At 41.6% G+C, this 20,095-nt stretch overlaps 1 protein-coding gene across 2 annotated transcripts in view; it reads left to right on the top strand.

Annotated features, from left to right (window-relative positions):
* The window catches only part of PLCE1 (phospholipase C epsilon 1), a 372,454-nt gene that overhangs the window by 201,222 nt on the left and 151,137 nt on the right, over positions 1–20,095 (top strand). For both annotated transcript variants that reach the window (XM_070363815.1, XM_070363814.1), the window contains exon 4: positions 8,884–9,200. In XM_070363815.1, coding sequence (XP_070219916.1) covers positions 8,884–9,200 — 317 coding nt within the window. The remainder of the gene's footprint in view (positions 1–8,883; positions 9,201–20,095) is intronic.

Below are 20,095 nucleotides of genomic sequence, written 5' to 3'. Positions count from 1 at the left end.
TACTCTTGCCTGGAAAATCTCATGGATGGAGGAGCCTGGTAGGCTGCAGCCCATGGGGTCACTAAGAGTCGGACACGACTGAGCGATTTCACTTTTACTTTTCACTTTCATGCATTGGAGAAGGAAATGGCAACCCACTCCAGTGTTCTTGCATGGAGAGTCCCAGGGACGGGGGAGCCTGGTGGGCTGCCGTCTATGGGGTGGCACAGAGTCGGACACGACTGAAGCCACTTAGCAGTAGCAGCAGCAGTTTAGGCGATGGAGAGTCTAGATTCGAGCCCTGGGGCTCTTCCATCCAGGGGAGGGGGTGTGTCTGGTTTTCCAGTTGGTATGTCGTTTCCATAAATACTGGGCATATAGCTCAAAGTCCACAGTCCAGCCCAAGATGGAGTCCTGCTTTCAAGATGGAGCCTGTTCTGTCTTCAGTATGATCCATCCTTCAGTATGATCCATCAATCCCATTCCTAGGTATTTACCCACACAAAAGATTTTACACAAATATTCGTAATAGCATTATTCATGATCATCAAAAGGTGGAAACAATACAAATGTTCATTACCTGATGAATGGATAGACAAAATTTGGTATATACATAAATGGAATCTTATTTAGCCAAAATAAGAAATGAAGTACTAATTCATGCTATAACATTGATTTACGTTGAAAATATTATAACTGAAAGAAGCCATACACAAAAGGCCACATATTGTATGATTCAGCTTTAGAAAATGTACAAATCCATAGAGACAGAAAGAGTAGTGGTTGTCAGGGGCTGATAAGAGTTGGGCCGGGGGAATGACTGATAATGTGCGTGCATATATTCTAATATTATTGCTCAGTCGTGTCTGACTCTTTGTGACCCCATGGACTATATAGCTTGCCAGGATGCTCTGTCCATGGGATTGTCCAGGCAAGAGTACTAGAGTGGATTGCAATTTCCTCCTCCAGGGGATCTTCCCGATGTGGGATTGAACCCGTGTCTCCTGTGTCTTCTGCACTGCAGGTGGATTTTTACTTGCTGAGCCTTAGAGGAAGTAGCAGTGATAAAAAAATGTTCTAAAAGTAACTATGACAACAGTTCAACTCCATGAACATACTGAAAAACTGCTGAATTGTATACTTTCAAAAATGAGTTTTATGGTATGTGAATTATATCTCAGTTAAAAAAAAAAAGAATGGACATAAATAACTCAGCAGTATTTTAGCATGAAAGGATTTAACTCGGAGACTCTTCTGACTTTTCAATGAGGTTTGCTGATGATGCCAAACTAGAAAGGATGTGACCGTTCATAGAGAGGACAGCTGCCAAGTTAAGAACAGCAAATTTGGGGTGGGGAGGGGATAACTTTTTTTAAAGTGGGGAATCTATTATTAAAATGTATGGCAAAATGTGATGGATATTTTCCTATGAATAAATGAGGATCTTTTTAAAAAATGCTTGATTATGGTGGGCACCATACCAGAGGGTACAAGTTGCAGGTTATAAAAACAAAGCAAAAGTTTCCATACCCTGAAATGGTTTGATATATGACTAAGTCTCTCCATCTGACTTCCAAGATGAAAGGCCCCAAGATTCCTTCCTCTTTCAAAGGATAAATTCACAACAATAAAAAAACAGCTAACTACTGAAAGCTGAATATGTGCTAAACGTTTTTGCATGCATTTTCTCATTTTAATTTCCCCATCATCATTGTGACATGGTTGTAGAGAACTTACCCAAGGTCAGTCAGCAAGTCAGTGCCTGAGCTGGGCTGCAGCCCCACTCCTGTGTGATTGCCAGGACCCCACTTGTAACCACTGGATTATACTTTCCATTATCTTGTTTTCTTCCTCTGGGGGAGATTCCCCCCAAGAGTGTACAACACCTGAGGTTCTACCCACACTAAGTAGGGGAGACAGTGGAGTAGAGAGGGAATACTCGACTGGGAGTCGGAGACCAACTTTGCCGATAATCAGCTCCGTGACCTTGGGCAAGAAGCTTGATCTCTTAGAGGCACTGTTTTCTGATTTGTAAGGTGTGGAAAATTTGTCCTAGCTGTCCCTGAATGAGGTCCTTCCAGCTAGATCATTTGGTCTGAGTCCCACCTCATTTACCTACCACTAGGAAACCAGTTGTATAGAGACACTAAGAGGAACAAATCCTTCAAGCCAGAGACAGTGGTGATTTGGGGAGCCTGGACTTGGGTGTCAGACTGATGTGGCACGGCTTCCATCGCTAATCTCAGGATGATACTGAATAAGTTCTGTAACTTCTGTCCCCATATTCTAAAATGAGTATAATAATAGGAAAGGGTATAAATAAAATGAGTATATAATAATATAAAAGAAGTATAATAATAATAAAACTTTCTGGGTTTTCTAGTGACTAAGACTCTGTGCTCCTGATGCAGGGGACCCAGGTTTAATCTCTGGTCAGGAAACTAGATCCTGCATGCCTCAGATAAAAGCTGGTACTCCCAAATAAATAAATAATTAAAAAAATAAGCTTTAAAAAAGTAATAGCATAGGGTGCTATGGCATAAAGTGGTTGTGAGGACCAAGTGAGACCTCTTTAGGGAGCTTACAGCAACTCTTAGCATACAGTAAGTAGTGATTATTATACATTATTTAATGATATTATAATTTATTTAGTATTATTATTGATGATTATCATTATAAAATCAGAGAAGGCACTGGCAACGCACTCCAGTACTCTTGCCTGGAAAATCCCATGGACGGAGGAGTCTAGTAGGCTGCAGTCCATGGGGTCGCGAAGAGTCGGACACAACTGAGTGACTTCACTTTCACTTTTCACTTTCATGCATTGGAGAAGGAAATGGCAACCCACTCTAGTGTTCTTGCCTGGAGAATCCCAGGGACGGGGGAGCCTGGTGGGCTGCCGTCTACGGGGTCGCACAGAGTCAGACACGACTAAAGTGACTTAGCAGCAGCAGCAGCATCATTATAAAATAGATATACAGAATCTCTTAAGGGTAAATAGTATAGGTTTAAGTTGCTCAGCCAGATCAGACTCTGGTGTTCAGGTGACCTGCTTGGGCTCTGCTCTAGAAATATTCACATCAGGAATGGCCTGCTGGGTACAAGGGCATTAGATTGTCATTGGCACTCTAGAGTTTCCCTCTTGTTAACTTTGAGCCAGTAATGCCACTTTCCTCTATAAGCATGGCATCTTATTATAGTTTACCATATGAATTTTGGCTCAATTAATTTTGTTTACCCAAAAAAATCAGAAACAATAGGTGATCAATGAGAAATACGGCTAAAACATTTGACTAATGTGTGCTGTGAAAAGAAATTACCGCTCCCTGGAAATTTCCCAGTGTGGGTGGGGAATTTTTCTCTGTTTCAATGTTATTGGAAAATATAATAAGCACATATAATGATATATTTAAAAACTCTATCACAGTGTTATTTATAATGACATAAATGGTAAACATAACACTGACTACTAAAGAGCCATTAAGATCAAATATTAGAAAACTAGTTTTAAAGTTGGGGAAATGTGCACTGTAGAATAAGTTGGGTTTTTTGTTTGTTTGCTTCGAAAAAAAAAGCATGTGTTCTGATCCTAATTTTGTAAGTGCTTTGTACATTTGTAGAAAAAATATGAAATGCTACAACAAAAGTATTAGCAGAGATTATCTATGGGTGTAGGATTATTGATTGTTTTAATTTTCTTCTTTATACTTCTCTAATTTTTTATACTTTCATGGTGGGCTTATATCTCTTTGGAAGTCAGAGTGAGCACAGAAGTTATTTTTTACTAATAGGAATTCTGTCATATTTCTTCCATGAGGCTCTTCCATCGCTTATAAAGTATTTTATCTGACTGTGGTTTAATTCTCAATCTATGCATATTGGTTTTTTCCCCTTTTAAAAAAAGAGTACGACTTAGGAATAATATGCTTCATTGATTCGTGAACTCATAAAATCATGCAGTATTGAGGGCCAGACACAGCTGTTGCAAGATTGACTGTGACTCTGAAAACCAATAACAGATAATGAGAAAGTATCATCAACTAGCTGACCTTTCTCCATCTAAATCTATTACTTCCCTGTTGAAAAACAATTTTCAACTCTGCCTGAGATTTAGTGTCTGCAAGTCAACTTTGAATCTTAAATAAAAGAAAGAAATTAACATCCTTCCTCTCCTGTCTTATTTTATGATTGTAATCACATCACTCAAAGAGTGATGTGAGGTTGATGAATCCAGGGCTTCAGTTAAGAAAATAAAGGATTGCCTACAATTGCAATTTGAACTAATTTTTCAAAAACAATACTGTAATATTTGGAAAAATCTGAACTGCTCAAACACCAAACCAGTTTGTGCCCATGAGAAGATTAGAATTTTGTTCTCTGGCTGAATTTTTCAGATACCATTTTGATATATCTTTTTAATACTGTAAAATTACATTAGAAAAAAGTTCAATGAAATAGTAGACAGTCCCTGGGAGTAGAAGTTTATAGGCAAGATCAGGGCTTTCTGGTCATAGGAAGGAAGGAACCAAGGGTCAAGTGGATGTCTCTCACCACAGCATCCCTCAAGGGAAGACTCGGCCCAGATTCTCCTCCTTCAAAGTCGGGCGATCGCATAGGTCCACCCAGAGACCCAAAAGTTTAAGGTGTACATTTCTTCACGTATATGTTTGGAACCTCCTACCACCCCCATTGTTCCTTCATGAGCCACACCTGTTCTGTAGTGCCTTCCAGAAAATAAAGCTTCTTTCATTTTCTACACAGATGCTCCATCTCTGTTCATATATGCTACAGCCTTGGGCAATGACTTGCAGTTTCCAAAATAAGCAATGTTCTCTCTCACCCTTGGATCTTTACATGAACCTTTATATGTTGTCTTTGGCAATATGGCAGACCAAGCCTCTTTGGAACCACTAACCTCACCCAAGGCCCTATTTCCCCCAGTTGACAAAAGTTTTGAGGAAACTGTAATTCCCATGGAAATTATATTAGACATAGATAGCAAAATTGAGGATAGCTACTGTGTGCTATGATAGTTTTTCCCCTAATGGGAATTATTAAAGGCTCTGAGAAGTCTTGCAGTTAAAATGGAAAAAGGAAAGCTTGTTTAACTTTGTTTAACCCAGTATGTCTCTAAATTATTAACAAAGGAACCATGTTTTGCATAAATTCAGTGTAATACACTTTCAAAAATTTTGATTTCAAGCATGGGAACTTTCATACGAATTTGTGAGAAGGAAAGGAGAGGGCACTTTTTCATTACTGTTAGCTACTTTCTAATGTAATTGTAATGTTGTGATTGACACGATGGTTCCAGGCTGACCAAAGAACAGAACTGTCAACTCTTTAGAGTCAAATCCTTACCTTTGGAGTTTGAAGAGTTCATCTCATCAGACCACTGCCAAGTAAGCAAGCACAGGAAGTTGACTTATACTAACAGAAATCACTTGTGATGCACCTAAAATCCATAATGCCAATGTGATATTCTGTTGCTACATAAGATCATATGCTGTGTGATCAAGAACACAAACTCTGAAGTCAAAAAGACCCTAATTCAAATCCCAACTTCCCAGCTGACCACTTATGTTACCTTATATGAGTATCACATAATAATACTACCTACCTCCTGAATTAATCCAACCATCTCATCCTCTGTCTGGATGTCTCAACCTCTCACTCCTCTTCTTGCCCTCAATTTCCCCCAGCATGAGGGTCTTTTTCAGTGGGTCAGCTCTTTACATCAGGTGGTCAAACTATTGGAGCCTCAGCTTCAGCATCAGTCTTTCCCGTGAATGTTCAGGGTTGATTTCCTTTAGGACTGACTGGTTAGATCTCCTTGTTGTCTAAGGGACTCTCAAGAGTCTTCTCCAGCACCACAATTCAAAAGCATCTATTCTCTGGTGCTCAGGCTTCCTTATGGTCCACCTCTCACATCCTTACATGACTACTGGAAAAACCATAGCTTTCACTAGACGGACCTTTGTCGGCAAAGTAATGTCTCTGATTTTTAATATGCTGTCTAGATTTGTCATAGCTTTCCTTCTGAAGAGCAAGCATCTTTTAATTTCATGGCTACAGTCACCATCCACAGTGATTTTGGAGACCAAGAAAATAAAGTCTGTCACTGTTTCTACTTTTTCCCCTTCTATTTGCCATGAAATGATGGGACTGGATGCCATGATCTTCATTTTTTGAACACTGAGTTTTAAGCCAGCTTTTTCACTCTCCTCTTTCACCTTCATCAAGAGGCTCTTAGTTCCTCTTTGCTTTCTCCCTTTAGGGTCATATCATCTAGATATCTGAGGTTATTGATATTCTCCTGGCAATCTTGATTCCAGCTTGTGGTTTTATTCACATGCTGTACTTTGCATGTAAGTTAAATAAGCAGCTGTTTCATAAGATTAGGGAGTTACTTTTATTTCCTTCACAGAATGCTATACTTTGAAATGTCCTAAACCTGGTTACTTCTGGGAAGATTTACTATATATGGCTAGTTCCACTATACATAAATTATCAGCATCAGATACTGAAATCTGCCTCTGTCATCATTCAGGCCATATTCTGGCTCTGTTTGGGGGAAATTTGGTCACTTTCTCAACCATTCAGCAAGTTGGAGAATGAGGTATTGTAGGCTTGATTGAGAACCTGCCTTATTTTAATTATTTTCAAATATGAGCTTAGAGAAAACCAGATATAATTTGGTATTCCACATCAACACTGTCATCTAAGACAGACCTGGTTTCTACTTTTCTGTTCCATCCACATCCTTATTGACTTATTAATGTGAGCAGAATCATGCATGGCTTGATTTTTGGATCAGATATTATAGTCGCCACACTCATAGAGGAAGGAATCAGAGAAAGTAGACTACCTTTTAGAGAAGGTAGATAATGCAGGGTAAGTCTAGTTGGAGTTTAAGGGAGAAGGGATATTTTACTAGTTTGTCTTTAAGGACAATCTCTCTAGGCAAAGAAGAGTCCATGGAAAGGAAGATATGGAAGGTGGAGATATCCACTATGGCAAAGTGAACATGTGCTAAAGGAATAATTTTGAGTCTACGAATGAATGCCTTTGGGACTTCTATCTAATGCACTTGCTACCTTCCTTCCTGCTGCTACTGCTACTGCTAAGTCGCTTCAGTCGTGTCTGACTCTGTGTGACTCCATAGACAGCAGCCCACCAGGCTCTGCCATCCCTGGGATTCTCCAGGCAAGAACACTGGAGTGGGTTGCCATTTCCTTCCTGCTACCACCTTCTTATTATCAGTTATGAAGCAGGGAATAAAATTTATTTTATTTATTTAGATATATCTCATTACCTATTTCTTCCTTACTTGTATAGGTGGTTCTGTCCCTGTAAGGAAAGTAAAGTGTTTGTTGCTCAGTTGTATCCAACTCTTTGCAACCCTATGGACTATAACCCTCCAGGATCCTCTGTCTATGGGATTCTCCAGGCAAGAATACTAGAGTCGGTTACCCTTTCCTTCTCCAGGAAATCTTCACAACCCAGGGGTTGAACCCGAGTTTCTTGCATGGCTGGCAGATTCTTTACTGTCTGAGCCATAAGGGAAGCTCTCTGTTCCTGCAAACCCCCAGATAAATCTCAGTGGAACTGGCATGTTTGAGGGTGGGATATTGGCAGGGTAGACCGTGACGTTTTGAAATCTGGTGTGCGGAGGTCCCTAGGTCTCTGGTATGTTCGCACACAGGGTGCACATCCCTGTATGTGTATAGGCCACCTCCCTTCTTCCATTTCAGTTGCTTTGCCTGTGCCCACCTTCATTCCTTTTCAGACTGATGGTTAGCCCTGGAGGATGAGGAAGCAAATAGTACATTCTCCTTCACTAGTACTCTGCAGAGGTCACAGTGACCTGCTTAGGGAATGGTGTGCTAGGTCACCTCTGCTTCTGAAAATGGGAAACCAGAGAGTGGGAGGGGGGCAAGACAGATATCAGAAAGGTCTCCATAACAGGACAGAGAGTATAGAACCATTCACCAAGCAGAAACTTTGGTTGATAAACCTCTAAGATTTTTTAAAATTTATTTTTAATTAGAAGATAATTGCTTTGCAATGCGCTATTGGTTTTTGCCATACAATGACGTGAATCAGCCATAAGTATACAAATATCCCCTCCCTCCTGAATCTCCCTCCTACCCCGCCACCCCAACCCAGCCCTCTAGGTTGTCACAGAGCACCGGGTTGAGCTTCCGTGTTACATAGCAACCTCCCATTAGCTATCTGTTTTACATATGGTAATGTATATGTTTTAGTGCTGCTCTCAGTTTGTCTCACCCTCTCCTCACCCTCTGCCACTGTGTCCACAAGCCTGTTCTCTACATCTGTGTCTCTATTTTTGCCCTGCAAATAGATTCATCAGTACCATTTTTCTAGATTTCATATATATGTGTTAATATACATTGTTTGTTTTTCTCTATCTGATCTACTTCACTCTGCATAACAAGCTCTAGATTCATCCACCTCAGTTCAACTGACTCAAATTTGTTCCTTTGATGAGTGAGAATTATTTCATTGTATATATGTACCACAACTTCTTTATCCCTTCATCTGTCGATGTACATCTAGGGTGAAAGCTGTAAGATTCTCAGTGGCTCTCAAGTAAATATCTGCTGTGCATGCATGCCAGGTCATTTCAGTCATGTCCAACTCTTTGCGACCCTATGGACTGTAGCCAACCAGGCTCCTCTGTCCATGGAATTCTCCAGGCAAGGATACTAGAGTGGGTTGCCATGGCCTCCTCCAGGGGATCTTCCCATTCCAGGGATCAAACCTGTGTCTCTTACATCTCCTGGTTCTTTAGTGTTCTCTAGTGCCACCTGTGAAGCCCAAATATCTGTGGTAGGGATTACCAGTCACAGTGTAACCATGGCTTCTGTTGCTTTATTTCAGAACGCCAACCAGGCACCTCTATGGCCAACTCCAGTGCCCTTCCTTCAAGTTCAGCTGGGATCAGCAAGGAACTGATTGATCTGAAGCCCCTCATCCAGTTCCCAGAGGAAGTCGCCAGCATCCTGATGGAGCAGGAGCAAAATATTTACCGAAGGGTCTTGCCAGTTGACTATCTTTTCTTCTTGACCCGGGGCTTGGGCACAACAGAACGCCAGAGGTCCCTGCCCTGCCTCAAAGCATCCATCTCAGCATCCATTCTTACCTCCCAGAAGGGAGAGCACAATGCCCTCGAAGATCTTGTGATGAGATTTAATGAGGTAAGAAGCCGCTCTCAGATGTGTTGTGATTGAATCACGAGTAAGTGCTTGTTTTCATTTTTAGTTAATTTTTAATTGAAATATAATTGATTATCATGTTGTATCAGTTTTTGCTGTACAGCAAAGTGAATAAGCTGTTCATTATACGTATGTCTTTTTAGATTCTTTTCCCTTATAGGACATTACAGAATATTAAGTAGAGTCAGTCCCCTGTGCTATGCAATAGGGCCTTATTAATTATCTATTTTATATATAATAGTGTGTGTATGTCCATCCCAATCACCCAATTTGTCCCTCCCCCACTCTCCTCCTGGTAACCGTAAGTTTGTTTTCTGCATCTGTGACTCTACTTCTGTTTTGTGAATAAATTCACTTGTACCATTGTTTTATATTCCACACATAAACAATGTCATATGATATTTGTCTTTATCTAACTGCTAGTAAGTGACCTTTAGGCATTTCCCCTTTTAGGTCTGTTTGTTACTGCTGTCTCATCTACCTGTCTGTCTTGACGCTTCCATGATAACTGTTTCCTTTCCAGGCAATGGGATAGACACACTGTCATCCTCCCTTTCACTCCACTCTACCCTTCAACCTAATTGAGCCCATCTCCATCCCCTAGCGTAACCATGTTCTACAAGCTTTCACCCTTTGGACAACCAGAAGCCCTCATTTTCTGTATGCCCTTGCCAAAATGTTCTCTCTGGGCTCATGTTCAAATAATCTCCTCCTGGTGCTTGTAAGCCTAGGTGTCTTAATTTGGAGTTTGATGACATGATCCCTTGCCCATGGGGTACTTCTAGCCCACTCCATCTTTTATTGTCAGTTCTCCCCCGCAGAAATTAAACACCAATACACCTGGGTCAGAAGAGCTGGGAGGAACATGGTCTTGAAGGACAATGAATTGCCTCATTCCTGACCTCTGTATACCATCAATTTCTCAGCCCCAGAAAGTCCCTCCAAGGCCTCCGAGACCTTGCCAGAAGCAACCTCTAAAAAGGACAGGTGTGACCAGAGTCTGGGAACACCTAGAAGGGAGGTATTGCAAGAGGTCTAGGAGCTTGCTGGGAGCAAAAGAGCCAATTGCTGGACACCCTGTGACCTTGGACCAAGGATGAAGGACAGGATAGAGAGGCAGGTCTCTAGAGTCAGGGGATGCTGCACTCTTGGACTTAAAGAATACTTTCACTCCATAGCCTAACCCCACACCCAGAGCTTTCTGTTCTATATTTTATTTCTTTTAGACTTCATTTCCTTGTCTTGAATATTAAAACACAGAATTTCAGTCTGTGTGTTTGGTGGTTGTTGGTTGGTTGAATTCCACAAATACAGTAGTTTCCTCGTCATTTAGTAAACTACCTAAATGCCAAGAGACTATCCTAGGTCTCATATATCTCTGATTGGCAGAGGATCAATCAACCTTTGTTACTTAAACACTTTCCAACCATAGCAGCTCATCTTGCAGCCTCCATAGCCTGTCAATCATGACCCTGGTGATGGTTGTATCATGATAGTGAGGCCCAGTGGATGAAGAGAGTGTTAGAGGCTGAGCTCAAACAGTTCTTTGTTCCAGAGATGCCCTGAGCATCATTCCTCAAAGGGAGATCCGTGATTCATAGGAATTGCTAATAGTCATCTGGCACTGTCGTGCTAATTATTTAACCTGTGCCACTTATTTGTTCCTCGCAACCAACCTTGGGAGACAGATTCTTGTCATTAACCCCGTTTTACCAAAGGGGAAACAGACACGAGGAGATGGAATTCTTTTCAAAAGGTCACATAGGTAGTAGGTGGCAGCGATATTGAAGCCCACAGAGTCAGGTCTCAGAGCCTGGGCTTTGAACCAAAACATGAGAAAAAAAAATCAGACAATCCCAAATTGAAGGATATTCTACTCTTCAAATGCGTCAGGGTCATGAACGGTAATTGTCAAAAACTAGAGAAGACCAGGAATTTTGTGCTCAACTAAATATAGCTTGGGGTCCTATTACATCCTGGACTAGAAGAAGGATATTGATGGGAAACTGGTGAAATTCTAATAATGCATGTAGTTTAATGCGTATGAATGTATCAATGTTAACTTCCTTGTTGTGATAATGGGACTATGATTATGAAAGATGCTAACACTGGAAGAAGTTGGGTGAACTATGTACAGGAACTCTCTGTATTTTTGTAACTTTCCTGTAAATCTAAAATTACTTCAAAGTTAAAAGATTTTTTAAAAAAAATAGTGAAGCTCAGAGAGGTTGAGTCACTTGTACAAGGTCACACAGTGGCTGAGTGATGTCAGCATCCAGATGTCTGTCTTTAAAGTATGTTTTCTTCTCAATCAGTTGCCTGCCTCTCTACTTGTTGAATTACCAAGTTAAAGTTTGTAGTAAAATAAGCATTTCTGACTTAGAGTTTAATTAGCCCAAGGTCTCCTTTAACTTCTTGTGCATCTACTCTTTTTCTACTTCTCCTACCATTTCTATTTTTATCCAATTTCCTATTACCATTCATTCATTCATTCACTCACTCAAGATTTATTTATGGAGCACCTACTATCCTGTAACCTTCTCTTTTTTAAACTGGTGTGTTAAACATCTCTTTTAAATAAGAAATTAGCATCACCGACTCAATGGGCATAAGTTTGAGCAAACTCCAGGAGTTAGTAAAGGACAAGGAAGCCTGGTGGGCTGCAGTCCATGGGATCTCAGAGAGTCAGACACAACTTAGCGACTGAACAACAATATAGGATGAAAATTTACAACATTATTATCCCATGCTTTGGTTCTTTCAGAATTCGGTATACTTTCCGATGTATAAGTGCACTTTCCTCAATGGAAGTAAAATATACTTTTGTTGAACATGGGAGAATCTCAAAGACAAGAGTGAGACAAAGAGAAGAGTGAGCTTCATTGCTAGTCACTTAGGAGAAAGGCAAATGCATTTGTTCCCACGTTCAGTCTTCCAGTTGACGTGTTTTCTGCACTTCTCAGAAGCAGGAGACCATAGTGGAAAAGCTCTAAGGAAAGTGAGTAACAGTCTGTGGCTGCCAGAAGCTACCAGTCTTAGACTGTAGTCAGGCAGGGGCACAAATCTATACCAAAAAAGGCAGAAATTGTGTGCAGTGTGAGTGACACAGATGGTGGGAGCTGAAGTATCCAGGTGGGCGATCAGACTCTGCTTCACGCGGGTGTTTGCGGCCAGGCCTTGAGGGGTGGCTGGGATAGAGGGGGACCATCTCAGGAAAGGGGAGGAGGCCATTCTGGGCAAGAATACAATACAACCAGTTCTTGTCATGAGCAGGAAAGCCCATGGTCTGAGGCAGCTTGCTCCTAATTGTCAGGAGAACGTGATCATGAGCTAGAAGTTTCCCAAATCCTAACAACTCTTTACATAAGGACTTTAATGTTGGGGAAAGGGAAGACTATCCCTCATTCCTGTCAGGCAGTGTTGCATAACTTTAATTCTTAGGAAAATACGGTGAAAATGCAACTCCAAGTACAGTCATGAAATAACTGAAAGGGGTTTGGCTTACGTTAAGGAAGGCCAGGAGATAAATCATTTAAAATCAATTTAGACTGTGGCTTGGAAGCAGAATTTCTCCCCCTTTCCCCTTCTCCTGCCCGATGTCAAGACTGGTACTTGCCAGTGACTTTTCTTTATCCTTGTAAGTAAGCAGAAGCAGGCACGAGAAGCCAGCCCCCAAGCCAGTGGTGGTCAAGGAGGTCCTAATGAGAAGTAAAAAGTGTTAGTCTCTCAGTCATGTCCAACTTTTTGTGACTCCATGGACTGGAGCCCACCAGCCTCCTCCGTCCATGGGGTTTTCCAGGCAAGAATGTTGAAGTGGGTTGCCATTTCCTTCTCCAGAGGATCTTCCCGACCCAGGGGTCAAACCCAGGTCTCCTGCATTGCAGGCAGATTCTTTATCATCTGAGACACCAGGAGGTCCTAGGGGTGGGCTCGATCCTGCTCCCCTTGGTTTGGAAGGCAGGGCTTGCTGGACCCTTTTGACCCAGACACCTCTCTGTAGTCATATTCTTATTCTGAAGCTCCAAGAAGCCAGTGTTCTCTCTTCTTCCTCTCAGGCTCAGCAGGCTCACTTCCTGGCCACCCCCAATGTCTCTTGCTCTGACAATCTCAAATCATATTTTTCTTTTCCCTACTCTTCCTTTCTCCCACCTCTACTTCTAATCCACATTCTTTTTGATCTTACTGTTTTTAGTTTCTCTTCGAATTCCAGAGCCATTTATCTCTTCGAAAAGGAGACAGAGAGGCATTTTTTGGTAGATAATTTTTCCAAAGAGATGGCATACTTTATCACGTGCCTTTGAGAAGAGATGAAAGGCAAATACAGATGGATGAGCATCCTGACTTGCTTTGAGTTCATGCCCTTTTCTTGTGAAGGGCTGTGATGGAACATGGTTTGGGGAAGCGGTGTATGAGTCACTAGTTCTCAAACCTTATGCCTCCTCAGTATGGCCTGCTTTTGTCTGGTTGTCCACCCACTGATGGCCTTTGGGGTCAGAATTCATCATCCTATGCCCTGAGAGAGAGTTTTTCTTTATGAGTAGGTCTTAGCAAGACCATTCTCAGAGCTCTTCTCTTCAACCAGCTGATCCAAGGGCAGGTGGCGAGCCCAAGACTGAGCCCTCAGTTAGACTGAGACCCCAGGAGGCTCAGGAGAGATTCTCCCTGGCTCTTTACCCTAGGTGACCTTCCTGCACCCTCCCATGTTTGGTCAGCCTGAGCCATCATCAACCTGCTTCTCTAGACACACAAATGTAGGCAGCCCAGAGTGACACTCAGGTGCTGCCTGTCCCTTCCATCTGGTGAGTTTCAGCAGATGTCAGTTCAACAGTGTAAAGGGCACCCCCTCTATAAAGAGTGCCAAGGTGCAGCTTAACTCTGTAGGAAAGATCATAAGAATAAATAAACCATCTGACCAGAGAAAGACTGTCTGGGCTTGAGTCCTTTCAGCCAGAATCTCCTTGCTGTTCTGTTGCTCAGTCATGTCTGACTCTTTGCAACCCCATGGACTGCAGCACGCCATGCTTCCCTGTCATTCACCATCTCCCGGAGTTTGCTCAAACTCATGACTATTGAGTCAGTGATGCCATACTTCCTCTTGTCCTCTGTTGTCTCCTTCACCTCCTGCCTTCAATCTCTCCCAGCATCAGGATCGTTTCCAATCAGTCGGCTCTTTCCATCATGTGGCCAAAGGATTGGAGTTTCAGCTTCAGCATCAGACCTTCCAATGAAAGTCAGGGTTGGTTTCCTTTAGGATTGACTGGTTTGATCTCCTTGCAGTTCAAGGGACTCTCAAGAGTCTTCCCCAACACTACAGTTTAAAGGCATCAATTCTTCAATGTTCAGCCTTCTTTGTGGTCCAACTCTCACATCCATACATGACTACAAGAAAAACTGTAGCTTTGACTATATGGACTTTTGTCAGCAAAGTAATGAGTCTGCTTTTTAATATGTTCTCTAGGTCGGTCATAGCTTTTCTTCCAAGGAACAAGTGTCTTTTAATTTCATGGCTGCATTCACCATCTGCAGTGATTTTGGAGCCCAAGAAAATAAAGTCTCTCACTGTTTCCCCATCTATTTGCCATAAACTGATGGGACCAGATGCCATGATCTTAGTTTTTGAATGTTGAGTTTTAAGCCAGCTTTTACACTTTCCTCTTTCACCTTCAAGAGGCTCTTTAGTTCCTCTTTGCTTTCTGCCATAAGGGTTGCGTTATTTGCATATCTGAGGTTATTGAAATTTCTCCCAGCAACCTTGATTCCAGCTTGTGTTTCATCCAGCCCAGCATTTCATATGATGTACTCTACATGTAAGTTAAATAAGCAGGGTGACAATATACAGCCTTGATGTACTCCTTTCCCAATTTTGAACCAGTCTGTTGTTCCATGTCTTGTTCTAACTATTGCTTCTTGACCTGCATACAGGTTTCTCAGGAGGCAGGTAAGGTGGTCTGTTATTCCTATCTCTAAGGATTTTCTACAGTTTGTTGTGATTCACATAGTCAAAGGCTTTAGTGTAGTCAATGAAGTAGAAGTAGATGTTTTTCTGGAATTCTCTTGCTTTTTCTAGGATCCAACAGATGTTGGCATTTTGATCTCTGGTTCCTCTGCCTTTTCTAAATCCAGCTTGAACATCTGGAATTCTCGGTTCACATACTGTTGGAGCCTCACTTGGAGTATTTTGAGCATTACTTTGCTAGTATGTGAGATGAGTGCAGTTGTGCGGTAGTTTGAATATTCTTTGGCATTGCCTTTCTTTGGGACTGGAAAGAAAACTGACTTTTCCAGTTCTGCGACCACTGCTGAGTTTTCCAAATTAGTTGGTGTATTGAGTGCAGCACTTTCACAGCATCATCTCTAAGGATTTGAAGTAACTCAGCTGGAATTCCATCACCTCCACTTGCTTTGTTTGTAGTGATGCTTCCTAAGGCCCACTTGACTTTGCACTCCAGGAGGTCTGGCTCTAGGTGAGTGATCACACCATTGTGGTTATCTGGGTCATGAAGATCTTTTTTGTATAGTTCTTCTATGTATTCTTGCCACCTTGTCTCAATATCTTGTGTTTCTGTTAGGTCCATACCATTTCTGTCCTTTATTGAGCCCATCTTTGCATGAAATGTTCCCTTGGTATCTAATTTTCTTAAAGGGATCTCCTGTCTTTCCCATTCCATTGTTTTCCTCTATTTCTTTGCATTGATCACTGAGGAAGGCTTTCTTATCTCTCCTTGCTATTCTTTGGAACTCTGCATTCAAATGGGTATATCTTTCCTTTTATCCTTTGTCTTTCATTTCTCCCCATTTCTCAGCTGTTTTTAAGGCCTCCTCAGACAACCATTTTGCCTTTTTGCACTTTTTTTCTGGGGGATGGTTTTGATCACCCCCTCTTGTACAATGTTAGGGACGTCCATCCATAGTTCTTCAGAGACTCTATCAGATCTAATCCCTTGAATCTATTTGTCACTTCCACTGTATAATTTTAAGGGATTTGATTTAGGTCACACCTGAATAGCCTAGTGGTTTTCCCTACTTTCTTGAATTTAAGTCTGAGTTTGGCAATAAGGAGTTCATGATCTGAGCCACAGTCAGTTCCCGGTCTTGTTTTTGCTGACTGTATAGAGCTTTTCCATCTTCAGCTGCAAAGAATATACTCTTTAAGGGATCATGATCACTTTGACAAATTCCAGCATCTAAGTCTCTCTGTTCATAGCCCAGGAAAGACCATTTTAGCATAGTAGAAAAAAGCATAACATATCATCATGACCAATGGGAACTTCCCTGTGGTTCAGTTGGTAAAGAATTTGCCTGCAATGCACAAGACCACCTGTAATGCATGAGACCAGGATTCGATCCCTGGCTCGGGTCAGGAAGGTCCACTGGAGGAGGAAATGGCAACCACTCCAGTATTCTCGCTTGGGTAATTCCACGGACAGAGGGCCTGGAGAGGTACAGTCCACGGGGTTGCAAAGAGTTGAATACGTCTTAGTGACTAAACCAACAACAATGACCAAATGTGTTCCTTCACTTGAAATACTTCAGAAAAAAATATTGGTTTTGAATTTGTACATTCAACCTTGTTAGGAAAGTTTCCTATCAAAGCTTCCTGTCCCCCACCCTCATACTCTTTCATGCAGAAAGCCAAACAAATCCTCTGCTCAGGACTGCTGTACAAACTATTTTCCCTCATATTGGAATACTCATGAGGTACGTAATAAAGCTCTCTCAGGGTAAGGGAAATTTCAGCTCTCTTTGGAAAACTAGAGTTTTCCTTGGGAAAGCACTTCTCCCTAGAGGCATACCTCTGAGAGCAGAAATGGTATTCATTTCCCTGGAAATTTCATGCCACATTCCCCAGGGAACAGAAATTTTAGTTCAGAAGTTTCTGGACTAAAGAAATACGTGCGTGCTAAGTCGCTTCGATCATGTCCAACTGATTTATGAATATAGGACACTTGTGAGAGATGCAAGCAGGAAGGCACGAGGGCTCTGTCCCAAGGATTAAATAGGCTGCCGTTTTATAACCAAAGGAAAGTCAGGGAGCGGGGGGGAAAGACACCTTCTTTAAGTAGATATCAGGCTTAGATCTCTGGCTCCTCCCTATATCAGGCAGGAGAAACTCTGACCTATGAGGTCAAACTAGGATTATCATAGCACTTACTCAAACCAGTAGGCACGGGTGGTGACATTTTTCTTTCACCTAATGGCCTGGAGTATATCTTGTGCATTTATTTATGCCTTTATAGAAGCAAGGCCACTTCAGGGAGTTTTGATAGCTTTCTTGAGGAATCATTAGCTTACGGTGGTCTTCCAAAGTATCCTAGGTTTCCCCATCTACAGTGCCTGGGTTTTAGTCCATCATTTCCCACTGTGGAACCTCAAGCCAAGTACCTAATCCCTCACCTTTCAATGGGGATATTAATAGTACCTACTTCACGTGGTTGATGTAAGTCAGAGAGATGACGTGGGTAAAGCACTTAGTGCGGACCCAAGACACAGTCCTGGGTTCAGTGTCATTTACAAACAAAACTAAAATAGCTGCATTGTCAGAATAATGAATGATAATAGATCCCACTTATTATTATTATCCCCTCACTTAACAGATAAAATGGAAGCACAGAGAGGCAAATGACCCATGGTTTCAGAGTTAGTGTTTGAACTCAGGTGGTCTGACTTCTGAAGCCAGTATTCTTGATTCATTAACCTGGTGCCATTGAATCAGAAGCCATAAGAGCCCTTTTCCCTCACCTTGGTCTTTTATTCTGAATTAAACCATTTGCTTCGCAACAGTATTCAAATATTCTTTATTATTTCAACATGTATAGCACTGTTGACCTCCTTGTTGGCTCCATGATATTGAAAATGTGGCATCTCCTTTGAATTGGCAGGCTGTGGAGCTGGAAATGGGTAGGACAATGGCATTGCAAAACGTCTGAGAACATTGTCCTAGAAGAGTAATAGAATAAACTGTCGCCTCCCAGTACCAGGCAGAAATAGGATTTAAGGTCTTTGGCTTTTAAAGTTTCCTTTTTGGTTTTGAAATCTCCTTAGGTACTGGGTACTTGAGAATGTAGGCTGCCAAAAAGAGAATAAAATAAAAATTTTACTTTAGGGACTTGCCTCATGCAGTAGTTAAGACTCCAGGCCCCCAATGCAGGGGGTGCGGGTTTGATCCCACAGGCTGCGCAGTGCAGCCAAAAAAAATTTTTTTTTTCCTTTGTTTCTTTATCCTCCTTCCTTGACCACACCATACCTGCAAATCTTTTTCCTCCTCTTTTTCTGTATTTCAATTTTGCATGAAACTTATACTCCCAACAGGGATGGCTTTTGAAATTCAAAATCTTTAGTTGCACCTGTACTCCTTGAAAGGCTGGGTGTACAGTTATTTTGTGGATTTTTTGGGGGAGGCTGTTCTCTAGTTGTGCTCTGATTTGGGGCAGCAGGAGACGGCTTTGGAGAGGACCTGCTCAGTATCTTGTGAATCAGCCCCTCCACGCCTGAGTTCATGCTTTAAACATCGAACGTGATTTCCTTTAACGGTGGCTTTCGCTGATTAGCAGAATGAAATCAATGGACATCTGAATATTTTTTAAATACACACATGCCTGGAGCTAGTCCACAGGAGATTCTGGCTGTATGAATCCATGGTGGGCCTGGGGCTCTGTATTTTTAAAAAGCTCCACTATATATTACGATGCCACCAATGGTTGAGAATCACGACTCCAGACCTTCAGGAGCACAGGTTTTTCAAAGAGAAGAATAAAGCTGTAGCCCAAAACAAATAGGGGGGAAATGATTCCAGTCTTTGGAGATAGTGTAATAGTTGAAAATTGTCTAAATAGATAAATGAACAATAAATATTAAGTGTGATGGCTTCTTATTTGCTTATTTGCTCTTTCCTTCCTTCTTTCTTTCTGTATTTTTTTTTAATTGTTTGGTCCTAGAGGACTTGGTTTTGAAATCTTCAATATTCAAACTATTTTATTACTATGACAGGATATTTTTATTCTTATTTACCCTGCTTAAGGCTCACATCATGCCTTTAGTATTTAGCCGTTCTAGAAAGAGAACTGCCAAAGCCATAGATTCATTGGAGGCCTGTTTTATTCTGTTGAAAGTAAGCATCAAGTTACTACTTCAGTCCCTGGACTGATAAAAATAAGAATGCGTCCAGTGGAAATTAGCAAACAGACAAATATGATTTTGACATACATGAGACGTATTTATTTTTAACTGGAAACAGTTAACATGGCTCAGAGAAACACTCCAGCAGTTTCTCAAGACCCTGTATTCTTTGCCTTCAGGCGTGTCACTGAATGACAGTGAGCACTGTGGGAAAGAGACTGGGATTTTGAGTCTCTCTCCAGGACTGCCTTAACTGACCCTGTTAGGATGTTTAATTCAACTCTCTGAAAAACCACTCTCTCAGAGGTCTTTACTGCACATGTAGGAGCCAAGGCGGAAAATTTATGCTTTGCCAAGAATCTACATTCGCCAAAGAGATTTAAACATTCATAAATCCAGTTGCCTTCTTGATGCCCCGCCTTTTATCATTCAACAGATTTTTACGAAGGTACATCTTATATTCTAGGCACTGTTTTGTGTGCTGGGGATATAACAAAGAACCAAGACAGAGCCCCTCCATGCACAGAGCTTACATTCTAATGTCTAAAAGGCATCTCAAATATGACCAAAATAGAACTCCTGCCTTCTCTCTACCCTATTCACATACCACATAGTATTTTCCCCATTTATCTCCTTCCTCTCATTTCAGCATCTACCTGGATGCTCAATCTGACAAGCTAGGAGTCACTCTTGATTTACTCTCTCTACCCAGACTGCCAACATCCAAACCATCAGCAAGGCTCATTTGCTGTACTTACAAA

The sequence above is a fragment of the Bos mutus genome, chromosome 26 (assembly GCF_027580195.1).
Source record: "Bos mutus isolate GX-2022 chromosome 26, NWIPB_WYAK_1.1, whole genome shotgun sequence".
Lineage (NCBI taxonomy): Eukaryota > Metazoa > Chordata > Mammalia > Artiodactyla > Bovidae > Bos > Bos mutus.
The sequence above is the reverse complement of the archived record's forward strand: the minus strand, read 5'-3'. Positions and strand labels throughout refer to the sequence as shown.